The following is a 27467-nucleotide window of genomic DNA, read 5'->3' on the forward strand; positions in this document are numbered from 1 at the left end:
TGGGTTCAAGACATCGGGCAGTTTTAGCATCTCTTCAGCAGCCCTCGAGGAGTTACTGTGTGGACCTGAGTTACCCTATTGTACGCCTTCCCTGTTGCTGCTGGAACAGGTTACCACAAAGTCCTCAGCCCAGGCAGCCCCGATTTATTACCTCGCAGCTGTGTACGATGGGAGCATGAAACGGGTGTCACTGCACTAGAACCAAAGCATGCATAGGCTTCTGGTTATTTCTGGAGGCTCGAGGAGAAATTGGATTTTGTGCTCTTTCCAGTGTGCAGAGGCCTCCTGCATCCACGGGGCGTGACTCCTTCCTTCATCTTCAAAGTCAGCAACACTGTCTCTCAGTGTCTTTCTTCCACATAATTCTTTGGCTTGGTTCCTTTTTCTACTTTAAGTAACCTTTCTGATCACGTTGACCTGATTCAGGTAATATGGAACATACTCCTTATTTTGAGTTGATTGGCAACTTTAATTCCCCTCTACTATGCTATCACCCATATTCACAGGTTCCAGGGATCAGGACATGGACAACTTTGGATGTTTCTGTCTACCATGCCAACCCAGATCCTCATTCCTGCAGGAATCATGAAGTGTATCCCATAGTTTGATGATGATGATGATGATGATGATGATGATGATGATGATGGTGTTCCTTAAGTATGTAAGAAGTCAGATCTGGTTATCAGTGTGCCAGAAACGGGGCTTGTTCCTTGGGGGATAGAAGGTAGAGGAAGTCCTGAGGATGAAAGAGTGGGCAGAAATGAATGTCCTCACTCTGTAAGCATGCAGGAAAGGCCATGTCTCCTAGTGTGAGGACCAATGCATATGGGGCATGGGATGGTGCTGGATGTGCTTCCAAAGAGAATTCTCAGGCAGTGAGTCTGCTTCTAAGTCCTTTCAGCTTTGCTGAGCTCTCATGAGAGTAACTCAGGCAAACTCAGCTCTTTCCCCTTCTTTTCCTCACAGCCCCGGGAAGTAACAAACCCCAAACCCCAAACAGATGGACAATAGGGTGGGCAATGGGGAGCAAGAGGACCTGGAAGGGAAGGAGAGAAAAAGGCCAGGTTCCTCAGGTGCAGACTCTGAGAGGGGGCTTTGATGGAGGTGGGATGACGTTCTGTATGCTGGGAATATATGTTGCTCTCATTGGTTGATAAATAAAGCTGTCTGGCCAATGGCAAGGCAGAATAAGGTTATGTGGTACATTCAAACTGAAGCCATGGCCACATGGCAATACGCAGATTAATAGAAATGGATTAATTTAAATGTAAGAGTTAGCTAGTAATAAGCCTGAGCAATTGACCAAGCATTTATAATTAATATAAGCCCTTAAGTGATTCTTTAGAACTGGCTACACCTGTGCATATGGTGAAGGCTAGGGCTGGATGGAGGAAGATCATAAGTGGAATGTAGTTGTAATGGAGGCTTCAGCCTTCCCCATAAGGCAGTTCTAGAGGGAAGTTTGTGCTCATATTTTAACCTCTCCACCTCTGCCTGTAACCCTACAGTGTCAGCAACCTGCATCCGGTGCTGTCTCTAGCCATCTGTAGCTATCTCTACCCTACTGCCGGGGCAAAATGAGGCCTCTTAGGGCAGCAGAGGGAAAATCAAGGGTGCTTAGAGCATGGTTGACATAGAACCCAATCATGCACTTGTGCACACTCTATACCCCTACCTAGTCTGTTGGTGGGAGAACTATGTCTAATTTCCCTGCCTAGGATTAACAGCTATATTTAAAGCCCCTGGCAAGTGGCTTCATGTTCTTCAGAATTAAGAAAGACTAGTTCACAGTCTGTCGATAAAGGTCACAGTCACGTTGAGCAGGGTTTGGGTGGGAAGGAACCATGGGCACCTTGGCTGGAGAGCTTGAGAGCGAGCTCTGTTTACACCTGTGGAAGTTTCCCCTTTCTACTCTACTGTCTTTACTCTTTAAAGAGCTAGTGTTTACATTCCTGCTGGTGGTAATCTGCAGGGGGTGTGTCCAATAGCACCTTGTACCTTGTGGAGTCCATCTATCCTCTGAAATGTTTACTCATACGTCTTTTCCCGAGCCATATGGTTTTTGCCCTGTATTTCTGTCTTGATGATCACCAGAGCAATATTATGTTTCCTGAGTACGAGGCAGCCAATGGTCTGAGCCATTTACTTGCAACACTTAGGAAACTACAGGCCCACAAAGAACACCTTGATGTGATCCAGGCAGACCGGACAGTGGTTAAGGACACCAGTGCGAATTCATATGCCCCTGGCTTCTATGGAGCATATTGGTAAAAGGAGGATTGACTTATCTGATTCACAATGGGGTAAAAAAAAAAAAAAAAAAAGAACCTAATTCAACATTCAACACTATACATTCTCCTTAGATCCAATCTATTTTGGAGATACGGCTATTTATTATAATAGGTAACGATGTGTGAGACATGGAAACTCTCCATTCTCTTTTAATCGGCTGTCATGCTCCGCTCTGACTCAGTGAGAGCCGGCCTTTCTCTTCTCTTGAGTATGACATCACTGTGCATCCGACACTGGCACATTCTTCGGCTGTCCGTCACTCTTATACTTTCCTCTTTATCAATTCTGGTCCCACGCTTCCTTCACAAGTCTGCTCAGGTTACACCTTCTTCAGTCACCTTTCTGAGTGACCAGTGGCAGACCAGCTACACTCCTTGGACTTTCTCTAGTTCACTGATCCTCAATGGGAAGAAATTCTGTCTCCCATTCCTACCCTGGAAACACCTGGTCACATTAGAGACATTTTTGGGTATCACAACTGGTCTGGAAGCTGCTGGCATTTATTTCATAGCGACAGGGACATGCCTTTTGGAACACAAGGTTCCTCGTGCTGAGAACCCTGTAGTCTAGCCAAACTCTAGCATCCTATCATGTGGCTGTCCGTTAGACTGTAGAATCATCTAGAATCTTAGAAATCGTCCTGTCGCCCCTCCAATCTTACAGGCCACTCATTCAAGAAGAGCTGTTTGGCTCAGGGTGAGTCATTGTGAGAAACTGGGAGTTAGACAGATCTCGACAGGTGGACAGATCAGGAAAGGGGTCACAGACAATCAAAAAGGCCAGGCAGGGCTTTTTCTCCCAAGGGCAGGGCAGAGGGCAGGGCAGCCCTTCTGGCTGACCCGCTCCAGGCTGGTCAGATTGTGTTCAAAGCCTGGCCTGAACATGTCTACCTGAAGTTGTGGCCTGCCAGCTTCCCTTTCTTTGTCTAAGCTATCCAAACCACAATTAGGGAAAGGGGGCCCATCCTAGGCTACCAGAAACACTTGACACCCCAGCCCTCCTGGAAAAAAAGGATCCTGTTCTCTCTGCTCTGCAGGGAGTTTTTCTCTGTGTGCTTTGTTCTCTCTCTCTCTCTCTCTCTCTCTCTCTCTCTCTCTCTCTCTCCCTCCCTCCCTCCCTCCCTCCCTCCCTCCCTCCCTCCCTCTACTGGCTTCTAACAGTTTGTCACCCATTGAGGCTTGCTGCATCTAAGATTCTTCCTGCCCTTTGATTTTTTAATCAGCAGAGAAAATGAACCCAGTGACTGAAGTAATACTAGCCAGGCTCCCTCTTGCGACCCTGGGGCCCTTGACCTTTTTCATTTCACCATCTGGTTGTTTCCTTTCTCCCAGCTAAGTTGGAAATCTCTTTAAGCTATGCTGGGATCTTTTATTGCAGTAATCCTGACCCTCAGTCTCCCATTCTCGGCATATGCAATGTACGTGTGTTGTTAGGTCAAAAGACCTAAATTTTTAAAAATACTGTTTTACTCCTTTGAATTTCTAATGGTTTAAAAAAAAACCCTGTAAACTTATTTCCTAGATATAACTGCTCATAAGGATGTATGACTACATCTAAATCACAGAAAGACAAAATTCTACTGAGAATGTTCAGTGGTTAATTGGAGTAAACACCAGTCACCAGAGACTCATGCATTACATGGTGGTAATGAAAATGACCATTTAGTAGTGGAGAAGAAAACAGGAAAGGTTTCTACGAAGGAGAATGATTAACTAAATTCTCACAGAGAAACTAGAAGAAAATGAAACACCAAAAAGGACAGCACATTGTATAAGGTTTTTCTTTTCTTTTTTCTTTCTTTGTTTTTGTTGTTGCTTTGTTTTGTTTTTTGTTTTTCGAGACAGGGTTTCTCTGTGTAGCTTTGGCACCTGTCCTGGAACTCATTCTGTAGCCCAAGCTGGCCTTGAACTCATAGAGGTCCACCTGCCTCTGCCTACTGCGTGCTGGGATTAAAGGCGTGCGCCACCACCGCCCGGCATATAAAGTTTTCAAATTCATCTCATGCACTCTGATATATGACCCATTCCCACAATTAAATCAATTCTTCTTGGGAAAAAAAAAAAGGTTGTAAGCAATTATGCTGGCTAGTTTTATGTCAGGAAGAATGAGAAAATGCCTCCTTAAGATTGTGCTGCAGGCAAGCATGAGGGGCATTTCCTTAATTAGTGAATGAAGTGGGAGGGCCCAGCGCTTGTGGGTGGGGTCATCCTGGTGTGGTGATCCTAGGTTCTATAAGAAAGCAGGCTGACAGCTCTTGAAAGCAAGCCAGTAGGAAGCACTCCTCTTTGCCCTTCCTCCAGGTTCCTGCCCTGTTTGAGTTCCGGTCTGGACTTCCTTGGATGATGAAATGTGGAAGTACCGAATAAGGCCTTTCCTCCTCAGTTGCTTTTGGTCATGGTGTTTTCCTCACAGCAATCATGGTGCTTGGAGAAATTTTGTCCTGGTGTGTTGGGGGAACTAGGCAATGCTTCCTCCCCTCCCCTTTAAGGTCCCAATGGTCAACCAAAGTTGGGTTCTGCAAAAGCTGCCTACTGGGGAACAAATGAATTTACTGGGCTTACTTTCTGAGCGTGGGTAATTCCAAAGCAGCCACACTAGATATTCATTCAGCATACATATTGGTTTGCCCATAGTACATAGATGGAACCTCTTCTACTCTCCTTCAACCTATATATTCTAGCCTCTCTCCAGCAACCCAAGGCCAAGGGCAGTTAGTGCAGAATTTCATACATCTGGTTGGGGGTAGGGGTGGAAAACTCAGGCAAGGGTCCAGTGACCCTTGACATCCCCTTCTATGTGGGAAACACCAATAGTCAAAAACCCAGTGTTAATCCCACCAGGCAAGAATAAGACCACTACCACAATTTCTGAGCCAAATTAGAAGCAAACTTTATTCAATACTGGTCAGGATGATGGACACTGGCTAGGTGTCCCATATCTGGGGTTCTCAGAGAATGGCCACAAATTACATTAGTCAGGTGCTTATAAAGGCAAAATCCACAGGCTACTTACTGTTGTTCCCCGGGTCGCAAGACCACCACAGAGCCATTATCCGATTCGAGCACAGAGAGGTTTTTATTAACAAAAGCTTGGTCTGCTATCCAACATCCAACACAGTGGGTGGAGGAGAACAGCACCGAGCACTCACTTTAAGGGGTCTTAATAATAATAATAATAATAATAATAATAATAATAATAAACAACTTATATAGGAAAAGTTTACATGCAGCTTGGGATTGGATGAAGGGGCTAGGGGTGAGGTAAGCACAAGGTTACTAATCGCTAACAGGATTCAGGGTATCTATAGAGACATACATTTTTATTTCCTATGTCCTGCTTTTGTTAACACATTCAGATTAATTGTTGCAGTCCTACACTCTAAGGTCAACTTCTGGTCAGTTGAGCCCATTATTCCCCATATCTTGTTTTGCCAAGGCCAGGATACATAGATTTATTATCCCAGCCTTATTACGTTCAATTTCTGATCACTTCTAAAACTGCTGCTCAGCAAATACCTTAGGAGGAGGGGGAGGGGGAAGCATCTCTCAAGATGGCTACTGATTTTTCCCTTTCACTACATACTTCCTGTTTTAGTCCAATCAGGAGCACACATACATCCTGACGTAATTCCTGCCTGTGTGTGATCATGCATAGCCTGCTCAGCTGGGGCAGCCAACCTGGTTTACAGAAGCGAAAATCCGTGGCTGGTTATCTTACATGAACATCAGCCCCCAGCATTCTAGAAAGTTATCTGTCCTTGGGCAAGTGGGGCTTATAGGTTAGTCATTTTTGTTTTCTAGCTCTCTTCAGCACAGTGATCTTAACTTAAAACATAATTCCAGCTCTCACACCCGCTGTTGTGATTTTATACAAGCAAGCACAACTGAATTCATAAAGATGGAGGCTGTTTGGCTTGGAGGATAGTGCTGTAGAATGCCTGGGAAAAGTCAAAAAGCCCAGTTTAAACATGCAGTGACAAATCCAGAGGAAGAAAGTTCTTACTGGAAAAAGGAAGAGCTGAGAGACCAGTGCCCTGCATTTCATTGGCAGAACTGTGTGTGTGCAGGTTACAAGCCCCGGCATGGGTGAGTAGATTTGTATCCTGGTTGGGCCAGGCAGCAGCTGTTGTCACTCAGGTAGAGGCCACACCTCTTTAATTCCAAATTTCTATAGCTTCAAAGTGAGGCTCACCAATGATACTTCTCCAAAGCAAACACTGCTCTGAGGAGTTACTGAAATAAACACAGGAAAAAGTGTTCTCTCGGTAAGTCCAGGAGATGAACAAGTGAAGGCTATTGTTACAACTATTTCTTCATTTAATTACATTGCTGAAAAAAAACTGGGATACCACCGGGCGGTGGTGGCACACACCTTTAATCCCAGCACTCGGGAGGCAGAGCCAGGTGGATCTTTGTGAGTTCGAGGACAGCCTTGGCTACCAAGTGAGTTCCAGGAAAGGCACAAAGCTACACAGAGAAACCCTGTCTTGAAAACAGCAACAACAACAAAAATTGCTAGTTTTGTACTGCCTTTATGTCATCAGAAGAAATGTAAGACAGAAGGGACCTTTGAGTCATCCACATTTAAAATGAAACAGTAGGTTTTTAGAGATTCATTTATGAAAATTTTTCCTCAGGTAAACAAATCTGCAAGGTTGGGGAGAGAAGGCTCAGCAGCCATGCTCCTGCTCACTGGTTGCTCTTGCAGAGGAGCTGCGACAGGTTCCCAGCATCCACCTGCAGCTCACAACCACAGCTTCATTTTCAGGGGGATCTGATTACTTCTTCTGACAGCTGCAGGCCCCAGCCACACATGTGATCATGTGTTTTAAGAAAGCTGGAGAAGGAGGCGGGAATGGGGGGTGGATTTGGGGGGGAAGGCTGCAGGGTGGGAGGAGGAGGGAGGGCAGGGGAATCCGTGGCTGATATGTAAAATTAAATTAATTATAAAATAAAAATATTTATTAAAAAAAGAAAGCCGGAGAAATGGTTTGATGCTGTGTTCTTGAAATTCTTGGTGATGTTTGTATGAACAGCCCTGCATGTATTTTTACTAGCGTACATTAATTGTACAAAATAATGGCTTTTTATAGGACCTTTGTCCTTTGGTTACAGTCACCCCCACCAACCTGGTCCCTTTCTCCTTTCATGTCCTCTTTTTCTTTAAAGGTAGATTCCACGTGAGAGAAAAATGCGATGTTTGGTTTTCCCAACCCATTATTATGCTTAACATGATGGTCTCCAGTGCCATCCACGTTTCCTGCAAACAACATAGACTTTTCCTTCATTATTTGGGAAATGTAATAGAAATATACTGTCTTTTCTCCCCAAGGGTTAAAGAAGACAAATCTTCACTTAAAGGAATTGTTAAAGAAGCTGTGTAGCAGAAATTCAAATTCCTCCAGGGTCAGCAGTCCTTGAAATCAAAATATGCTCTCCCCGTGGGCTTCCTGATGAAAACTGCATCCTGCTTATCAGTTTGGTCACTTAAAACTAGCCAATCACATAATAACCTGAAGTTGAGCTCTGACTATCCAGAGGGAGGCACAGGACCCCTTTTGTTTAGGAATAAAAACCCCCGCAGGACACCCACTGGGTGTCTGAATTGGTGTGGCCACACACCCTTTTACAAATGCAAAACTTTTTGCCTTGCCAAAATACTTTGGATCACATGCATTTTCGCGGGACCCAAGACACATTTCTAACAGTTAGCTCTGTATTTTCAACGTGCATTGGGTCCAGCAAATGACATAACTGGCTTGGCAATGTTGATAATTTAGTTTAATTTCTAAGCCGGGGATTCTCTCCTTTAATAGTTAGATATCCACTGAATGTTTGTCTTCCTGCTCACTTTTTAGGGTTACTATTGCTGCGATGTAACATCATGACCAAAACAACTTGGGGAGTGTCTTAGTTAGGGTTTTATTGCTGTGAAGCGACACCACGACCACAGCAACTCTTGTAAAGGAAAACATTTAATTGGGTGGCTTACAGCTCAGAGGTTTAGTCCATTATCATCATCATGGAGGGAAACATGGTGGCATGCAGACAGACATGGTACTGGAGAGGTAGCTGAGAGTTCTGAATCGGATCCTCAGGCAGCAGAAAGAGACAATGAACCACTAGGCCTGGCTTGAGCTTCTGAAACCTCAAAGCCCATGCCACAGCCTACTGTACTTCCTCCAACAAGGCCACACCTCCTCCAATAAAGCCACACCTCCTCCAATAAAGCCACGCCTCCTAACAGTGTCACTCCCTGATGAGCAGGCATTCAAACAATGAGTCCATGGAAGCAGTTCCTATTCAAAAGACTGCAGGGAATAAAGGACTTGTTTGACTTATGCTTCCACACTGCTGTTCATCATTGGAGGAAGTCAAGCCAGGAACTCAAGCAGGAGAGCAGAAACCTGGAGGTGGGAGCTGGGGGTTTGAGCCGAGCACTCTACCACTGAACTAAATCCCCAACCCTCAGCCTGCTTTCTTATAGAACCCAGGACCATCAGCCCAGGGGTGGCCCCACCCACCATGGGCTGGGCCCTCTCCTGTCAACCACTAATTTAAAAAAATGCCCTACAGCTGAATCGTATGGAGGCATTTTCTCAATGAGGTCCTTAAATGACTCTAGCTTGTGTCAAGCTGACATAAAACTAGTCATCCTTTGCATTCATTCACAGGCTTTTCCCTTTGATATTCAAGTAGGAAAGGCTTTCTTCTAAGTCTGCCAGACTACAGGATGTGCCACAAACAGGGCACAGGACCCACAGTGCCTACCTTTGGCTTCAAAGGGCAGGGCACAACCTTCAGCCTCAGCCACTGTCCCTGGTAACACTCACATCAGAGATGTTTGTAACAGACAAGCAGGATGCACAGAGGCTGTTAGGAAAAAACAAAACAAAACCCTCCCTTGAAACCCAGAGGCCATCAGTCAGTCAGTTTACAGAAGAGGCTGAAGACCCAGTCTGCATTCAGCCCTTTGCTCTTGCTCAGGGCTTGCTCAACTCAAATCTGTCAACTCTAGGCTTTAAGGACCTTGTTGTGGAGTCTCCAAGGGTTAGTTAAGACCGAGCTATTCAGAAAAGGCCCATTCCCCTTTAAAAACTACTCTGACAGCATGGTGTCCTTGAGTCAGGTGCTGAGGTTACCGCGGTGAGCAAACACTAGAGTTAATTACTGTAAGCACGGTGGCTTAAACTGTGGGCTCACTTCCTGGCCTGTGAAATGGGGATAATTCTCGTCTTACAGAGCTGATATAAAGACTTAAGAAGTGACCAGATAACTTGAAGAGCTGTTTCAGGGCAGTGTTTGCAAGCTGCAGGGTAGGCATATGATTAAAACAAAACGCAACCGACCAATCAAACAAAAGCCCCGTAAGTTATTCCTGGAAATGTGTGGAGAAGGGTTCCTCAACAGAAGTAGCTTAGACGGAAGCAGCGATGGGAACAATGAAAAGTTTTCGTCTCCACCCCCCCCCCCCCCCCTTGATTTTCAAACATCCAAGGGTGACTTTTAACGCAGCATTCCTTCCTAGACCACTAACCTAGGCTAATTAACTGGCTAGAGACTCTAATAGAGAATAAAAACATCGCGCCAATCCACTGCACGCTCTGTCTGGGGTCCATCCTGGGCTTCCAGGCCCAACCTCAGTTCTTCTTTCCATGCACAGTTGCACTACCCAGAAGAAGGAGCAACCCGCCCCCGCCCAAGGCTCCCGCGTAGCCCCGCCACTTTGCAGGGCAGGGTTTCGAAAGGAAGCCCGCCCAACCAGAGAGGGCGGAGCGGGGCAGCGGAGGGCGGGGCTTGGGGGCGTGGCCACGGCTAATCCACGCGGCTGACGCGGCGTTAGTGTTCTTAGGGGAAAGGGGAGTGACAGGGAGAGGCTCCAGGGGGCGGGGTCATGCACGTGGGGGCGGGGCCAGGCCTCCGGGGACCCGGGCGCGGCGGGCAGAGGCGGGGCTTTCGCGCTGTGGGCGGGGCCTCGGCGGGTCCAGGCTAGGCGGGTAGGGGCTAGAAGAGGCCGAGCTCCCCGGCTCAATCTGCGGGGCGCCTCTGGAGCTTCACCATCTTCCTGGGCCGGGACGCGGCGGCCGGGGAGTGGAGGGTACAGGGGACGCGGCGATGGCTCCGTGGGGTCTCCCGGGGTCGGCTGTCCTCTCTGCTGCGGTGTTCGTGGGAGGCGCCGTGAGTTCGCCGCTGGTGGCCCCGGGTGAGTGCGTGGTCCTGGCGGGGACGCCGGGTGCTGAGTCGGGTCTGCACGCGGAAGGAAGGGAGTGGGGAGCATGGCGGGTCCTGGGCTGCTTGAGCCCGCAGCCCCGCCGCGCCCTGAGTTGCGCGCGTCCTACTCGGCTACCGGATCCGGCTCTGAACATCTGGGTGTCCCGGGGTGGCCCGGGCAGGGTGCGGCGCGCGGCGCGGCTTGGGTCCCTCCCCACCCTCCTGCCGGGCTCCCGCCTTCCCTCCCCTGCCTCTTCTGAGGACCGCGGGACCCCAGCCCGAACTCTTCAGAATGTCGCCTTGCTGGGGCGTCTTCTCCCCAGCCGCGTGCCCTAGGTGCCCGGCGGCGGACCCCCTTTCTACCGTCCTGATCCCCGAAGGCCTCGCCAGCCGAAGGTCTTGTTACCCGGGACCGGGTGCTGCTGTACGGCTGATTTCCTCGCTCTCCCATTTTCTTTTTTATTATGTTAAAGCCTTGAAAGTTCCAGTCTTTGCAGGTGGTTACGGATTCTTGTAGTAACTCAGTAATTTCACACTCCTTCCCGTATATCCTGGATAAATTAGATCGGGAAAGATGAAAGGCACATCTGTAATGCACACTGCTTTTTCTTTGTATCACTTTCTGTCATCACAAAAGGAACCCTCCGTGGTCAGGGTGGAAGCCACCAGCTGAGACGCTGAGTGTTGTGCTCAACTAGGAGCGATCAGCAGGAGTTTCTTCTGACTGAAATCTCTTTTGAGGTCTACCTTTTACTTAAGGAAGCCCTGTCTCACACTTCTGTTTTTATAAGACACACACCAGGGATTTTTAATCACTGTTTCCCCCCTCTTAATTGCCACCTCACTGCAGTAGTTAAAAAAAAAATAGACTTAAGCCTTCCTGGCCATTTGGGGTTACCACAGGCTGATTCTTACGTCAGCAGGCTCTGCCAAGCTGCCTTCAGGGGTGGCTCCTCTTCAGGCCCAAATAATAAGCAGCTGGAAGGCTTCCAACGGCGACTGTCTCCTTTATAAAGTGCACGCGCTGCTCCTCAGTCCTGAACATTTCCAGTCACTTAGAGTTCTGAAACTGGCTTATCACTTGGCCTTTACTTTTTCATAGGAACATGTTAGGAAGGGAACAGGATAGATAGAAATGTGTCTCTTGAGTATTGATTAGCAGGTTCACATTTCCTTCAGCCATTCCCCCAGGGGAATGGGAAGCTAGTGACAAATTTCATTGGATGGGACATTTTCATGTGCATCCTGTGTTTCTTTGTTGGGGCTTGTAAATACAAAATAGGTTCAAATGGGATTGGAAGCTGCAGGTAGTATCCGGCTGGAATCATTTGTTGCAGAGTTTGAAAAAAAAAAAAAAAGCTTAACTTGGGAGTCAGATTGTTATAATTTAGTTCAGGAGGCATGTAATCAGCTTTCATCCATTCCTACAGTAGGTTTATGTTTTGCTGGATTTCTGAACATCTGGGTATCAGGCCTGCACTGTGACTGAAGAAAGTCTTACCTAGTGGTGCTGTTAGTAACTTCTTTTGGAGAAAATTCATGCTTGAGAAGAACGAAGTGTCGATTCAAATTTGCTAGCAGGCTTTGAGGCCTGTAGCAAGAGATGAACCCTTTTCTCTGATCTCTTTGGAATCAAAGCTGAGAAGTAAGAGATGGGGACTCTTATAGACAGCCTGCTGTGTGCTTTGGTTGGGCGCTTTATGTGTATTTTAAAACTTATTCCTCATAAACCAAGATGTATTTATTTTCAGTAGAGCAACTGAGGCCTGCCATCACATAGGTATTGTATCAGTAAGCATTGGATAAGGGGTGTGTGTGTGTGTGTGTGTGTGTGTGTCTGTCTGTCTGTCTGTCTGTCTGTCTGTGTTTGGGATAATACAGCCTGCTTGATTTTAAACTCATTTTCTTTCTATTGCCCCCCCCCCCACTGCTTCCCAGGGAAAACAGAGCACAAGTCACCCTCAGCAACATGACTTGGATGGTAGGATAGTGTTAAGATACCCAAACATCTTTTCGGGAGCATGTAGTTATGTGCAGCCCTGCAGCGGAGAAAGGACAGACAGCTTCACAGTGGGTGGTGAAAGAAGTCTCTTTCACTTCCTTTTTTGTAAATTGTCTACGAAGTGGCATTAGAAACTACTCTACCAGCCCCGAGATGCTTTTCCATGTCTTGCCTTATTTATGTACTTAGGTTCTCCGGTTACTCAGCCTCTGGGCTTAGCGGTTTCTCAGTTTTCTTGTCGGGCAGTGGGCACAGCCCTTGAATGGAGAGGTGAGTGAAACAATTCCGGGTCTGGTGCTGGAGAGATGCACAGTCCCTGGGCTCTGTGGGCGTCCTTCCAGCCTCACATTCTGCATTTAGATGCTGAAGATAGGTTTGATTAAATTCTGGGTTCTCCTGACTGAATAACCACATAAGACGCAGACGTTGGGTGCAGTGTTTTGAAAACTTACGCTGTTTGGAGCTTGGGATTTCATGCTTACTCCAAATTTAAAGAGGAAATGAAGAATGTACCGAGGGACTGTCATTTCTTCTGCTTCTCAGTGTATTTCCTAGCCCTTCAGAAAAGAATGAGGCGGGTAAACTTGGGGAGGAGTTAGATTGGAATGTGAGAAGCCACGGTCCAGGGGATTCAGTCAGAAAACTTTCATTTTTACTTCGGCTTTGATGTTGAAGTCTTATTACATGTTGGGTCATTTTAATTACATTATTTAAAAAAAACCCATACATTAAAAAATGATACTATTTTAAAAAATTGGTTTGAAATAAGAATAAAAATAAGTTTGAAGGACTGAAATTGAAACTTGGCATCAGTGCACTGTGGCTTTGGGTGTAGCTCAGGGGTAGAACACCTGCCTGTCATGTACAAGAGTCCCAGGTTCAATCCTCAGCGCTACAAATAGCCCCCCCAAAAAAATAATTAAAATAAGATAAAAAATAAGAATTAAAAAAAAAGAGAGAAATGGAAATAAAAGAATAATCCAAATTGTCATTAGTTAAAACTATTATTCTTAGTGATGTTCAGTAATCTTTGTGTTTGTGATTTAGGAGCTGGTAAAGATTTTAAAATTTCATTTTTTTATTTACATGTACATGACATTGATGTAGTTTTGGTCTTTACTCCAGGAATTATAACATATCATTCATATGTTACAATTTACTTAGATTTAATACTGTATGAGCTTTCTGTAAAATGTCATACACAACAAGGAGTTGGTAAAGTTTTTGGGGCTGCCAAGCCAAGTTAGTAAAAGAATCTGGTGTAAGGAGGCTGGGCATGGTGGCACATGCCTTTATTGTTAGTACTCTGGGGGCAGAGGTAGGCTGATCTCTGAATTTGAGGCTAGCCTGGTCTGCATAGTGAATTTCAGGACAGCCAGGGCTGTGGAGTGAGGCCTTGTCTTAACAAACCAACAAAAAGCAAACAACAACACAAGGATCTGGGGTAAGACTGAAGGGCTAAAATTGAAAGCTGGTGTTAGTGCATTGTGACAACTTTACTGTTTTTGGACAGGGGAATTCAGTGTTGTTTGGCAGGTAGTGGGCTTTGTACTCAGATCATTTAATACTTATGATTCCATGGGACTGATTTCATTCCCATGTTTATGTCTGCAGAAATGGAGTGTCCAAGAGGTGGCAAAGGCCCACGGTATTACCTCGGCTTTGCCATTCTGTCATAGCCGTTCAGTTCCAAAGTGCATTCTAAACCCTTTTTTCCCCTCTCTCTTTGAAAAAACTCTTTTCATCCTGAAATGTTTATGGAGAGTCACAGGAGTGTGACTCCCTCTGCAGTGTTGTAGGGAGTTTTGAGAAGTTCCTCCCACAGTTCGTGTGGGAAGAGGGAGAGAATTACCCTGATCTCTTACCTAGAGGCCGTTGCCTCAGTGAGCATTCCTTCCTTGTCTTCATGCATCTCGACCTTGGATAGGATCTTCATGCCGTGCAGTTTATTAGCCCTGGTCCCCTTTACCTTTGTTATATGCGATCTCCCGTTCCGATACACTGGAGAGGTGCCTTGGGATGCTCCTTCATGTGGCTTCCCGGTGTTTTACCTCACTGTGCCTCCTTTCGGGGAGGTTGCAGTTATTAGTCATTGTTTTAAAAATGTGACTTAAAACTTGGTTGTTTCAGCAAACACCTTTGTCTACAAGGCTTGGTCTAATAGTTGATGACCTGCATAGAAAATGGGTTCTTGGGACAGCAGCTTGCAGGCCAGTGATGTTCACCCTTGTTAGGCGTGGTGGACCAGCCACCACTTTTATGACCCAGGGTACTCTTGAGTAGGGAGAAGTGAGAAAAATGAGTTAGAAAGAGATACCCAGACGACGAGAGGAAAGACAGAGAACACACGACAGCCTCGGGAGGGCCTGGGTCTCGACCCACCGACGGCCTAGAATGTTATTCCAAAGGGTTTTTTATCACAATGCCAAGGAGACAAGCAAAGACCACCCCCTTGCTAGATGCAGCCAAGGGTAGACCCTTCCAAACACCTGCCTTCAGGCCCCTGGTCTAATCATCCTCTACATGCAGGCCTGCTGGATAGAGCCACCAGGAAATCTAGATGGGCTACAACGGTTAGGCCATTGACAATTGCACTGTTGGTCTGAAGGCTGGCCTGGTGTGTTCTTTTATAGTAGTGGTCTAAGGCAATCATCATCTCTCGCTCTTTGTATTTTTTTCCCCCTGAAAATAAAAATGTACTTGCTAATTTGTTAAGGCAAGTGTTGGTACCTTATTTAATTTGTTATAATCTTTTTTTTTTTATAAGATTAGCTACTTTTCTAATATTTTTTATCAGGTTGTGTGCCCCTCCCCCCCAAGTACTGAGGCATTTACACATTGCTGTAATCTTCTCTGGAGATTTTTCAAATGCAAACAGCTCTGAAAATTGAGGATTTTGGATATATTCCAGTGGTGGTAACACACAGCCTGCCCCAGCGTGAGGTGTGTAAGTGTATATTTGATCTCACATAGGTTGAATAGCCATGTGCTTTGCTGCAGTAATCCAGCACATTTGATTTCTGAGTATGAACCAGTGTACATTGAATGCCTTCCGCTGCCTTCTGCAATCACACATCGGCTTCCAGGTTTTTCAGTTCAAGGACTCATGGTCCTGCATCTATCTGCCTTTCCTGACCTATCCACTTCTTCTCACATTTATTGGGAACCAAGTATAAGTATCCCATGCAAATATCTAAAAAAAAAATCCCATGGAGAAATAGCAGGAATTCTGTAGAGAGTGGTTGGAGAAAAGGCGCAGTGTTTCAGAGTCGTGACTGCTCTTACAGATTGCCCAGATTTGACCCCCAGCATCCACATAGCTACATCCACATCTGTAACTCTAGGCCCAGGTCTGTTCTGTCCTCCGTGGGCACCAGGCATCAACATAGCGCATATACATACAAGCAAAGCCCTCCACATATAAAATAAAAATAAAAAAAAAATCCATCTTAAAATCTTAGAGATTTGGAAAATGACAGATAGCCAGTAAAGAGTTTTAAAAACAGCCAAATGCCCAGGAATAACCCCTGTGCTGCACAGAATTCAGGAGGAGAAAGGCTGCCTTGCCACCCTAGAGTGGCAGCTAATCAAGCCGCCTGGATGCAGCTGGGGGTTTGTCTATTCGGGAGCGTTATGGGTGAGCGCTCGTTGTAATGGGACCTTGATGGGTAAGTCGAGAGGTGAGGCTGGCTTTCTCCTCTGCATTTCTCTGCCAGTTGGTGACACGGCTCTCTTTGTAAGGGAGAGAAACTGAATCCACCACGGGATTTTGGACGGTGGTGGACACCCCAGGCAATCTGAGTTCTTGGGGCCAGTCATCTTATCTTGAGGCTCCTTCCCAGCCTGCTTGAACTCAGGAGACCCAGTTTCCATTCCCGCTCGCAATACCCCAAGGCCTCCTTGTCTTTCCTCCTCTGGCACTGGCCTGGGATCCCAGAAAGAAACAACTGCCCAGCCTGGGTTCTCCTGTTTCCTGTGGCAGCTGCCAGCCCTCCCGAGGAGCCTCGAGTGAGCTCCCTCCCTCACTTTGGTTTGCAAACTCCTGGATGTGACAACATTCCAGCCACTAATAAATAAATGTGCCCGTTGTACAGAGAAAACAAATCTCGAAACCACTTTTTCTTACCTGTATGTTGGGGAAAATAAGGCTAAGCGGCTTTTTGTGGTGATTATCACAATTATGTGAGGTAAAGCATTCGAGTGCTTGGGGCAGTGTTTGCTGTGCAGGTGTGCTGAAAGGGTTTGCTATTATTATTTGTTCATCGTCAGACACTAACATTTCACACTGACAGGTTGAAACCAAGTTCCTAACACTCCCAAACTGGTCTTGAGCCTGTAACCCCAGCACTAGGAAACTGAGGTAGGGGATTACTGTTAGTTCAAAGCCAGCCTGAGCTGCTTAGTGAGTTCCAAGTTAACCTGGGCCACAGTGTGAACCTTTGTTTAAGCGGAACACCAACCAGAACGAATCAAACCAACCAAGACCGTAAGGACTCCGGAAGTGTCATTTCTGGTTCTTTGCCAGGTCCCCAGCATCCGTTGTCCTGTACCACGGGGCTCTGGGTTCTGGTGCTGATGATGGAAGGTATAAGAGGCAGCTTTGGGGAAGCAGGATGGGGCAATACTTCCATCCTAGGAGGAATAGGGGACAGTGTGGGCTTGACTGTGTGCCTTCTCCTGGGAGGTAGAGGTAAAGCCATTGGTAGTCATGTTAATACAAGGAAGGAAAGAGGACACAAAGGAACCATTCACTACCTTTATAAAGATAGTCCCTGATGGTTTCTTTTAGAAGAACTTTGCGGGGGAGGGGGTTGATAAATCAATCCAGTCAGCCAATCTGTAGTGGTAGGCACAAAAATGCTCCTGTATTTCCTTAGGACTTGATGTAGTGATCATGTTACATGTGTTGGTTATGGAGGGTCTAATTGGTTACTAGGCTTCTCTTTACTCCCAGGGATGTTTGGATGAAATAATACTCATGACAGGAAAGCAGGGTGTGGTATTAGGAGCTGGAAGGGTCCCTGGTGATGTCCCTGGTGAGTTTATTTAGTGGAGAGGAAACTGAGCTGGCACCACCAAGATTTAAGGATGCTCCTTCGCTCCCTCTGGGCCCCTCCCATCCGGTTGGGGTGTCCTAGCGGTGACGTGGACCCAGCGGTCATCTCTGCTTCTGGCAGGTTTCAGTCCACTCCAGTTCCTGGTGCCCACGCTCTAAGGTGTGCTTCTCCAGCTCTTTGATGTGGGATGAACCTGACCTCAGCAGAATGACTGACTGGCTGGTACAGGAGTGACTGTTGTTCTTAGTCACATGCATTTAGAGATGCTCATCTTGTTATTTGCTGTGCATATGGGGAAACTGAGCCCAGAAAGATTCTGTGGCCCGCAGGATTCAGGGGTAGCTCATCCCTAGCAGCCACTAGGGTGATATCATGTGTGGATCTTGTTCACTGCTGGAAGCCCAGGGCTAAAGTGAGACCAGGAATAGAATTGTTTGTTTGTTTTTTATTCATTCATTCATTCATTCATTCATTCATTCATTCATTCTGCCTTCGTATTTGCCTACAGGCCAGAAGAGGGTACCAGGTCTCATTACAGATGGTTGTGAGCCACCATGTGGTTGCTGGGAATTGAACTCAGGACCTCTGGAAGAGCAGCCAGTGCCCTTAACCACCAAACCGTCTCTCGCCCTAGAATAGGTATTTAAAATGTGAATAAAGAAAGCTAGAACTAGAATCTAGGCTTTCTCTTTAAAAATTTTTTTATGTGTATATCTGTGTAAGTGTTTGATGTGTGTGTGCACGCACATGTATGTTCATGTGTGTACAGACCAGAGGAAGGTGTTGGATCCCCTGGACCAGGAGTCACAGGCAGTTGTGAGTTGGCTAACGTGGGTGCTGGGAACTGAGCTCAGGTCAGTTAAGACATCTCTCTGCCCCCCCCCACCCCCTTTTTCTTTATATTAGTGTGGGAAGTTATTCTTCCTAATATTCACTTTCAGATCTTAGCCATGAGTCCCTCTGCCCTTCTCTGGATTGATTGGAGGGTCTGTTCTCTATCAACCTCTGTGGGTTCTGTTTCCCCCTAAAGGTGACAAAAGTAGTCATGGAGCCAGGATGCCAGCCACAAGGAGACCAGGAGAAACTGAGATGTTGAGGGGAGGTATTAGTGAGCATTCTTAGCGTAAAGATTTTTAAACTCCAAATCTATTCATGAGTCAGTGGTCTTCTGACAGCCATGCCATGTGTGTGTGTATCACATTTTAGATATCACAACACACGAAGTCTTTAAAAACATTCATTTCTTGATCAGCTTGGCCTGCTTTCTATTGCTATAACAAAATGCTTGAGACTGGGTAGTTTATAAGAAGACCAGCAGTGCATTTGGCTCGTGGTTTGGTAGGCTGAGAAGTCCATGAGCGTGTTGCTGACATCTCCTTGGCATCTGGATCAGACCTCCAAGCTGCATCACAGCATAGTAGAGGACATCACGTGGTAAGCCAGAGCATACATGCTACTGTGGGTCTCTCTTTCTCTGCTTACAAAGTTGCTAATGTCACAGTGGAGCCTCATCTTCATTACCTCATCTAAGCCCAATTTCCTCTCAACCACAGCCCCACCTTGATACACTACAAACATGGATTTCGGAGTTTAGTCTCGGCACACTCAAACCATAGCACTAAGTTCTTTTGATTGGTTTCATCATTCACCAAATATTAGCGAAGCACCTTACAACACAAAAGGCACTGAGGATGAAGTGATGGGAACAGGGTCTATGGAATCCTTGTCCCATGGAGCAGTCAGAAAAGATGAGAACTATTTTAGCACCTTAGTAAGGAAAGAGAGGCACTGAGCCAGAGTGCTACCCTGGGGGTGGGAGTGGGATGCGTGCAGAATCGAGAATCCAGGCCATGTTGGGCAAGCTTACTGGAGCAAACAAGGTTTAAGTTTCCACTGCGCAGCTGTAGGCAGTAGCTGGGTGAAAGGAACCTGTGGTTGCGGAAGAGAGGTAGGTGTGTGTGTGTGTGTGTGTGTGTGTGTGTGTGTGCGCGCGCGCGCGCGCGCGCATGTGATGGTTTGGATATGGTTTGAGTGTGTTCCCTAAGGGCTTATATGTTCTCATTTATTTCACATTATAAGGCTTTAGGAGGCTGGAAACTTACTGGATGCCGTGTTTAGAAGTGATTAGCTTTAGATAAAGCCATTAGTGAGGTATCCTCATGATTAAATGCTCATAGTTTCATAGTTGAAGAGAGACCAGAGAGGTAGATATGTAATCTGTGTCTGTCTGTCTGTCTGTCTGTCTTTCTTTCTTTCTTTCTTTCTTTCTTTCTTTCTTTCTTTCTTTCTCTCTCTCTCTCTCTCTCTCTCTCTCTCTCTCTCTCTCTCTCTTTATTCATACACACATATGTGCATGGTCCCTTTGTCTGCATGGGCATCCCTGTACCACCCTGAGACTCTGCCAGTGAAAAGACCATCATCTGATGGGGTCCCTGGAGCCCTAGAAGTGTGAGCTACGTCAGCTTCTCCTTTAAGAAGTTACCCAGCCCAGCTGTTATCGGCAGCTGAAATGCAGCTGCGCTGATACAGGAGGGAAGAGCAAGCTAAGCCGTGGCAGTGCTTCTCAAACCTGGGTGTCTCGATCGCCGGAGGCTGGTCATGGCCCAAGTGGCCAGCCCCACCCCAGAGCAACTAAGACAGTACAAATAGGCTCGAGATGAAGGGAGAGTTTGCTTTTCTGTCACATTTCCTGGTGATGTTAGCTAAGTATCTGATGTGAGCAGGGGAGTGTTGGGGAGGAGAGATGGTGGGTTTCCCCCTCTACTTTAGAGCTCTTCCCACCCTGCCCCCCATTGTCTAGGGCTATCCTGTCCTGTCTTGTACCCAGGTTTCCAGCTGAGATCAAGGCTTATACTTCCAGGAAACCTTTCCTGCGACCCCTCTCAGACTGTATTCCTGTGATGACCTGAATGCAGGTCAGGTGTGCTGTCTCTTTCATGTTATTGGCCCTCAGTTATATGCACTCGTCTCCACTGGCTGCTCCCTCTGAACTAGAACTCTGTGGTGGCCAAGTGTATGAGATGTGTTAAATATTTGATTGCTTGATCAGATTGAACTTTTGCACTCACTGTGAGGAGCAGGCCACCATAGTCTCTTTTGTGGAGTGAAGGGTCATGAGACTTCCAGGGAGTCATCAGGACAAGAAGCAAGATTTGTTGCTCATCACAGAAGAGGGGAAGCCAAAGCTGGTTTGGTATTCCTGGTCTCCAAATGTCCCTTGTATGATGTGAAATGACATGTTCCCTCTCTTATCAACAGTTGGAGGAAAGTTTTTTATTTGACTTTTTATTCTTGCTCCATTACTTAAAGAAGAGACCAAGGCATCTTAGTAAGTGAATATAGATTTTTGTTGTTAGTCAAAAACGGATAATTAACCTAGGGAGTCTTCAGATATTGCCTACTCCCCCTCCCTCCCTCTTTCCCTCCCTTTTTGAGACAGGGTCTCACTGTAGTTCATGCTGGCCTTGAACTCACGCTGTTAGTCTAAGCAGGCTTTCAGCGTACAATCCTGAGGTGGGAAAGGTGGCTCACATGTTAAGAATATTTGCTGCTTTTGCAGAGGACCCAGATTTGGTGCCCAGTACCCACATGATGGCTCACAACTGTGTCTTAACTCCAGTTCCAGGGAATCTCCTGGCTTCCACAGGATTAGCCATGCAAATGATACCCATACATACAGGTAGGTGAGACATCCGTTCACATAAAATAAAAAGTTGTGTTTGTCGTCCTCCTGCGTCAGGCCCACAAATGCTGGGGTTAGAGGCGTGTGCTGCCCTCTAAAAGTGGTAATGCAATAAACAGCTGATTAGATTCAGAAATGGTCGTCTGTCTGGGGGTGGTAGTGTTCCCCGTTAATCTCACCACTCAGGAGACAAGGGCAGGTCATCCTAGGCTAGCCTGCTCTACATAGTGAGCTTTAGGCCAGCCAGGACTACGTAGTGAGACATCCCTTCCCCGCATAGAAGTTATGTTTTCTAGAATTTTGGCGTGATGGAGATATGAGGGACGAAAAATTGCATTTAATTCACCAAAGGACACCAATTAGGTAACCTTTCTTAGCCAGCTGGTTCAGTTGGTCGGAGTCATGGATGAAGGACCTGTGTGTGGCATGCCACACAGGGCCCAGGAGGAAGAACCACTTTTAGTGCTGATGACCTGCCAAGACGCCTCCTCTTTGCATACACGAAGACATGGCATGGCCTTCTGGGACTCCTCTATGGAGTGGACGTTTGAGGCGCCCCCTGGACTTTCTGTCTCACAGTATGAGGTGGGGGAGGGAGGGCGCCCGGTTCCCCCATTCACATGGCCCTCTGGAGCTGGAAGTTCCCAGCACAGTCCTGTTGTCTTAGCCACATTATAGAAAGCCGCAGCTATGACTTCCTGGTATTGGTGCGGTGGCCAGGCCCAGACTGGCTTCATTTTTCTTTGCACATACATAGTCTATGCTAGCACGGCCTGAACTTGCTTCACTTTTTCCCCTCGTATTTCCACCTTCTTGCCTCTGCTAAAGGCAAAATATGGAAAACAGCCACCAGGACAAAAGCGAAGGCCTTGGGCCGTGCTAAAGTTTGGGGGATTGGGCAGGGAAGTTGGGCTTTTCAGGGGAAACACATTTCACACCTGAGTCTGCCAAGTAGATTGTCTGATGATGGTTGTTGCAGCTAAAACTTGTAGATAATGTTGTCCATGTAGTTAATCACAACATGGGGCTTTCTTTGTTTAAGGTACTGCTGGGTAGCTGTTGCATACGGGTAACTGATGGACAACTAGTGTAGTTTTTGTCCTGTGAAACTTACAATGGAGAAGTGTGGATAAGCCGTGAATGGGAGTCCTAGTGGCGTAATGGAAAAGGGAGTTTGGTGTAGTCAGAATCGCAGACTTAAGTATTGTTTGGGGTCACAAGAGGAGACTTCCTTTCTGAAGTGAAGGACGGAAAGGACTCTGTAGCCCAGAATTGGGCATTGAAGTGATCCACGAAGGGAATTATAGTGGACTGTACCTACCAGCCCCATGGAATAGCCTGGGTAAAGGCACGGGGGCTAGGAACAAAGGTTACTGCAGTTCACTGAGAAGCAGAGAGCTTCTCAGGATAGTCGTGTGATGGGAAGCTCCACTGGGGAGGCTAAGGTGAGGCCCCTGAGCTCCTGAAGCTCTTTACTGTGCAGGCTGTGGAAGCGGAGGTCAGGCCAGGGAGTGGAGGATGGAGGGCCAGAAGGGCCCTGGTCATTGCCGTGAGATGGAAGAGCCCCAGACATTGATATGAATAGAACCTGAGTTTGGAGCAGATCCCATACTGTCAGCAAGGTGGCTGGGTTGCTTTTCCTGTATTTTTGTACAGTAGGGGTAGGGAGGAGAGCTCAAGGGAGCCCAAGTACAAAATAATGCTTGTTTTGTTTTTTATACATCATGTGCAGGATTGAGTAAATAATGCCATCCTTTGTAAGTGACACAACCATAATCTATATATAATAAGTAGGTTTTCTGTAATGTGTGGATAGGAAGAATCTTTCAGTTTAAGGAATGCAGGGTACAAGAATCATGAAGTCAGTGTAGTGGGTGGAGTCCTGGTCATGTGACAGCCAAGAAGCAATCATGGTACCCACTTGTCTTCAGCAGGCCACTCCTCGGAAATCATACAACTCGGCTCGCCTACAGGATCATTATCTGCTAAACATTTATTCTTGGGAGCCCGTTGGACGTTTGTATTTCTCAGCCCCGCTGTTCTTCAAGTACATATTGTTTGCTTCTCCTTCTGGGTTGGAGTGCTATCACCTTTAAGGCAGTGTCTATAAAGTAAACACCAGTCAGCTCGGGGGTGAGTTAAAGCCCTAGCTTGGCCAAGGGCTCCATCTCTGTCACCTCCTGCAGGTCTGTTTCTCTGCTCTCCAGTGCTTTGTAATTCACTGGACAGGCTGGGAGAAGGCAGTGTGAGTGATCTAGCATGGTGTGTTTGGTGTCTGTGTGCTCTGTCAACAGTCGTTACGCAGATAGTAGACTGCATCTCTGGTAAGGATGAGAGGGGACTTGAGGAGGGAGGGAGGGAGGGAGGGAGGGAGGGAGGGGCAACTGTTTTGTTGAACAGAGTGATAGGAGAATTGGTCTTCTCCATGCTGAGGCCCATGCTGAGACAGCGCTGTACCTGGAAATATTGTTGAGTAGAGAGCTCTGGACTTTGGTCAGTATGATTAGTCCGTGCCTCCCATCTCTTGTGCAGACGTCTTTTAAAACCCCCTGAATTCACTAACCTGTGAAAGGAAGTGTAGATGTGTGAGCTTCTCTTGTACATAAAGAGCCCCTTTGACCACCCTTGAGATTCCACTAGTGAGGTGACTGTGGGTGGCGCCCTATGTAGCTTCAGCATGGAGCTGGTGATGAGGAGAACCAGCCATGCGGTGGAGGGGCCGGAACTTTCTGTCCTTTCCTTGATTTCTGGGGTTCAATGGACATGAGTCAGCCAGTCGTCTTCCCCAAAGCTCTGTACCAGGGCAGTGAGGGGGCTTCTAGGGGTGAACTCAGGGCTGTGCTGGCAGGTGGTACCCCTGGAGAGGGTGTGGAAGCTGGCCTCGCTTTGCCCTCTGCATCCCTTCCACTTGGGTGTCCTGGCTCCATATCTTCTTCATAAACCTGTGGTCATAGAAGACTGTTTTCTGAGAGCTGTAAGTCACTCCAGGAAATGATTGAAACTGAGGGGCCATTGTGGAAACCCCCAAATTTGTAACCAGACCGAGAGAAGTTACCCAAGAGACTTCTTGGAGGCTGGCCTCTGAAGTGCGGATTGTCCAGTGGGGATAGCTCTTCATCAGGGGGTCTGCACCAACTCCAGGCTGTTAGCATCAGAACGTAACTGAACCCTAGGACACCCGGTGGATGTTAGAAAGCTTGAAAGAGTCGAATCTCATTGGGGAGCCATATGTCCCAACATTAAAACATGCCTGGGATCATCTCTGTAGTTACACACTTGCTTTCTACTTAGAGAAAGGCTCAAGGGCATATGGACGGATTTCTAAAAGGTCTTATTAAATAAAAACCTGGAGCCAGATATAGGAGTAAAAACCTGAGCAGTCAGAGAAATAGGAAAATCCATAAGCTAACCTCACCTCACCGACACCTCAGTCTCCAAAGCTACTTCCTGTCTACCCATGCCTATATGCCTTTCTGTTCTGCTATATCATTTGCTCTCTCTGTCCGGCTACATCACTTCCTCTTCCTGCCCAGCTCTGTCACTTCCTGTCTGTTCAGACCTCCAGACCTCTATGGTTAGTGCTGAGGTTAAAGGTGTGTGTCACCACACTTGGCTCTGTTCTCAGTGAGGCCTTGAACTCACAGAGATCCAGGCAGATCCCTGCCTCCTGAATGATAGGATTAAAGGCGTGAGGTACCATTGCCTGACTTCTATGTTTACTATTGTGGCTGGCTTCTTCCTCCAATCCTCAGATAAATTTTATTGGAGGACACAATACATCACCACAAAGGCATTCACAAAATAACAGGAAAGCGAAAGTATCAGGTCACTGCCGTACTGTTCATCATGATAAAGCTTGCATCATGCTTTATCATACTCAAAGGTGCAAGGCACACCGGTTGGTTTTCTTTGACTGTTGATTCCTGTGGTGTGGATCAGAGGTCAGAGCATTGGCTTCCAGAGGAAATACCTGGGACGTCACTGTGGGTCGTAGCTTTGGGCAGTCCCCTTAGTGGGGGATTCTGGTTCTGTATTCCAGTTTACCTCTGCAGAATGAATACTACTGTTAGGTCAGACCATGTGAAAACGCCAGTATTCAACTTTTTCCACCTTTTTTCCCGGCAGTTTCATGTTTGACCCAATAGTAATAAAGACTCCTTACTGATTTCATCATCTGTAGTGGAAAAGTCCAACTCTTCTGATTATCGCTAACATATTTTTAGAAAATGTAAAGAAATAGAGAAAAATACGTTAATGCTCTACTAATCAAAAGTAAATGTTAACTAAATTGAGGAAGCATTGTCCGACACATATGTTTTTATTTTTATATTTAAAGTTTTTATTATATGTGTGTTCATATGCATGTATTTGGAAGTTCGCATGTCATTGCACAGATGTGTCAGTGAGGGATTCTTTTATGAGTCCATTTTTTACTTGTCTACTTAAGACTCTGCCTTAACTCTGCATTGTATTACTCGGAGCAGGAAGAACTGAACAGCCCACTTCTTGCTACATGTGCAGCCTGGGACAAAGTATTTGACATCTCTGTGGTATAGTTTTTATGTCTGTAAAATGGGGTCTAAAATAGTATCTACCTCCCTGGATTATTGTCAAGGTTAAATGTGTTACTATCTCTATAAAACGCACAAATACATAGCAATATGTGATGATTGTAATTTTTTTCTATGTATAGATTTTTGCAGATTTTCATTTTTTAAAAATTAAAAAAAAAATGTGGCTCTGTAGCTCAGGCAGCCCTTGAACTCAATCGTCCTGCTCAGCTTCTGTATTCTGATATTAAAGTCCTGTGCCAGGTTTTCAGAGTCCCCCATCGGGCATTATGCTAATGACCTTTCTTATTTTCTCCCGTCTGGGGTTTTCCTGATTGCCTCTGTTTCATCTTTCCAACATTTTCCCTATTTGATCTTTGTTTTCCCTCTTGGTCCCTCTTCCCTTGGCTCTTTCTCCAGATGTAGTTGAGGGGATTTCACATCAGGTGACTTCAGTGGGCTCAGACCTTGAGATTTCCTGGCTGTTCCTCATCACTTCCCAGTTCCCAGGTTCTCTGACGCCAGACCCACGTGCCTGGCGTGTGGGAACTGCCTGACTGAACCTGTGACTAATCAGAATGCCCTCTATTTAGGACTTCTGTAGTTTTCTGTTTAATTGTTTTCTCCTTCCTGTTCCTGGAAGGAAGAGAAGCCTGGCTGTATGTGACTGTTTCGAGAGCATGTGCCTGCTCTGGCTCTGCCTTGTGTGGGGACCTGCCTGCTCTGGCTCTGGGCACCAGCTCTAGGCACCGTGGTCCTGACTGACCACCATGGCTCATGGCTCTGCTAATTGTGAATCTACTTAGCCTGCTGTGTGGCATGGCGGTGCGCATGGCTGCTGTTCCCTCACATCAAGGGCTCATGTTTTCTGTACGTCACATGAACAGTGCCCCCTCTTAGTCAGGCTCCTGGGGTTCACTGTCTTCCTGTGTGTCTAGCTTTGTATGTCTGTAACTGCTGCTACTATTCACCTACACTGAGCACACACTGGGATAACGCCAGATTAATCTCCTAGAATACTCAGCAACCTTTCAACTTTAGTTCACATTTTATGCATGAAGAAACTGAGTCACAGAGACTTTTATCAACATGCCCTGGGGTCTCATAGCCTGCAGGCAATTTGAACAGTGCATAGAAGAAAGATTTTGTTTCTTCGTTGCTTCCTTGCCCTGCTGAGGAGCATCTTTGACTCAGAATCTGTCTCTACTGCAGTGATCCTAGGTTCAAGTCTACCCAGCCATTGTCCAGAGGAGCCATTGACCCGATGCTTTCTTCTGTGTCGTTTCCCTTTCTAAGGTGGGTTTAATAATAGCATCTGTTGGCTGGCCATCTGTTTGGCTGGGTAAGTGGTAGAGCACTCACCTAGCATATGCAAGTCCCTGGGTTCTTTGCCCACTGCTACAGAACAAAAAAACAAAAACAAAAACAAAACAAACAAACAAATAAACACCAGTCAGGCAAATAAACAAAAGACACACACACACACACACACCCCCCGTCCCCCCCCCCCCCCACAAAATAATAACTTTGGCTCAGTAAAGCACTCACTATGTAGGCATGAGGACCCGAGTTTGGATCCCTAGCACCCACCTGTATATAAACAGCCAGGCACTGGATAACTATGGTCCCATTTTGTGTGTGAGTTTGTGTGTGTGTGTGTGTGTGTGTGTGTGT

At 46.5% G+C, this 27467-nt stretch overlaps 1 protein-coding gene across 2 annotated transcripts in view; it reads left to right on the plus strand.

The window, feature by feature from the left end:
* The first annotated feature begins 10274 nt into the window (after positions 1-10274).
* Rell1 (RELT like 1) overlaps positions 10275-27467 on the plus strand; it is a 66334-nt gene continuing 49141 nt past the window's right edge. For both annotated transcript variants that reach the window (XM_036200853.1, XM_036200854.1), the window contains exon 1: positions 10275-10494. In XM_036200853.1, coding sequence (XP_036056746.1) covers positions 10407-10494 — 88 coding nt within the window. In that variant the 5' untranslated portion in view covers positions 10275-10406. The remainder of the gene's footprint in view (positions 10495-27467) is intronic.

Source organism: Onychomys torridus, chromosome 10 (assembly GCF_903995425.1).
Source record: "Onychomys torridus chromosome 10, mOncTor1.1, whole genome shotgun sequence".
In the NCBI taxonomy this organism is placed as follows: domain Eukaryota; kingdom Metazoa; phylum Chordata; class Mammalia; order Rodentia; family Cricetidae; genus Onychomys; species Onychomys torridus.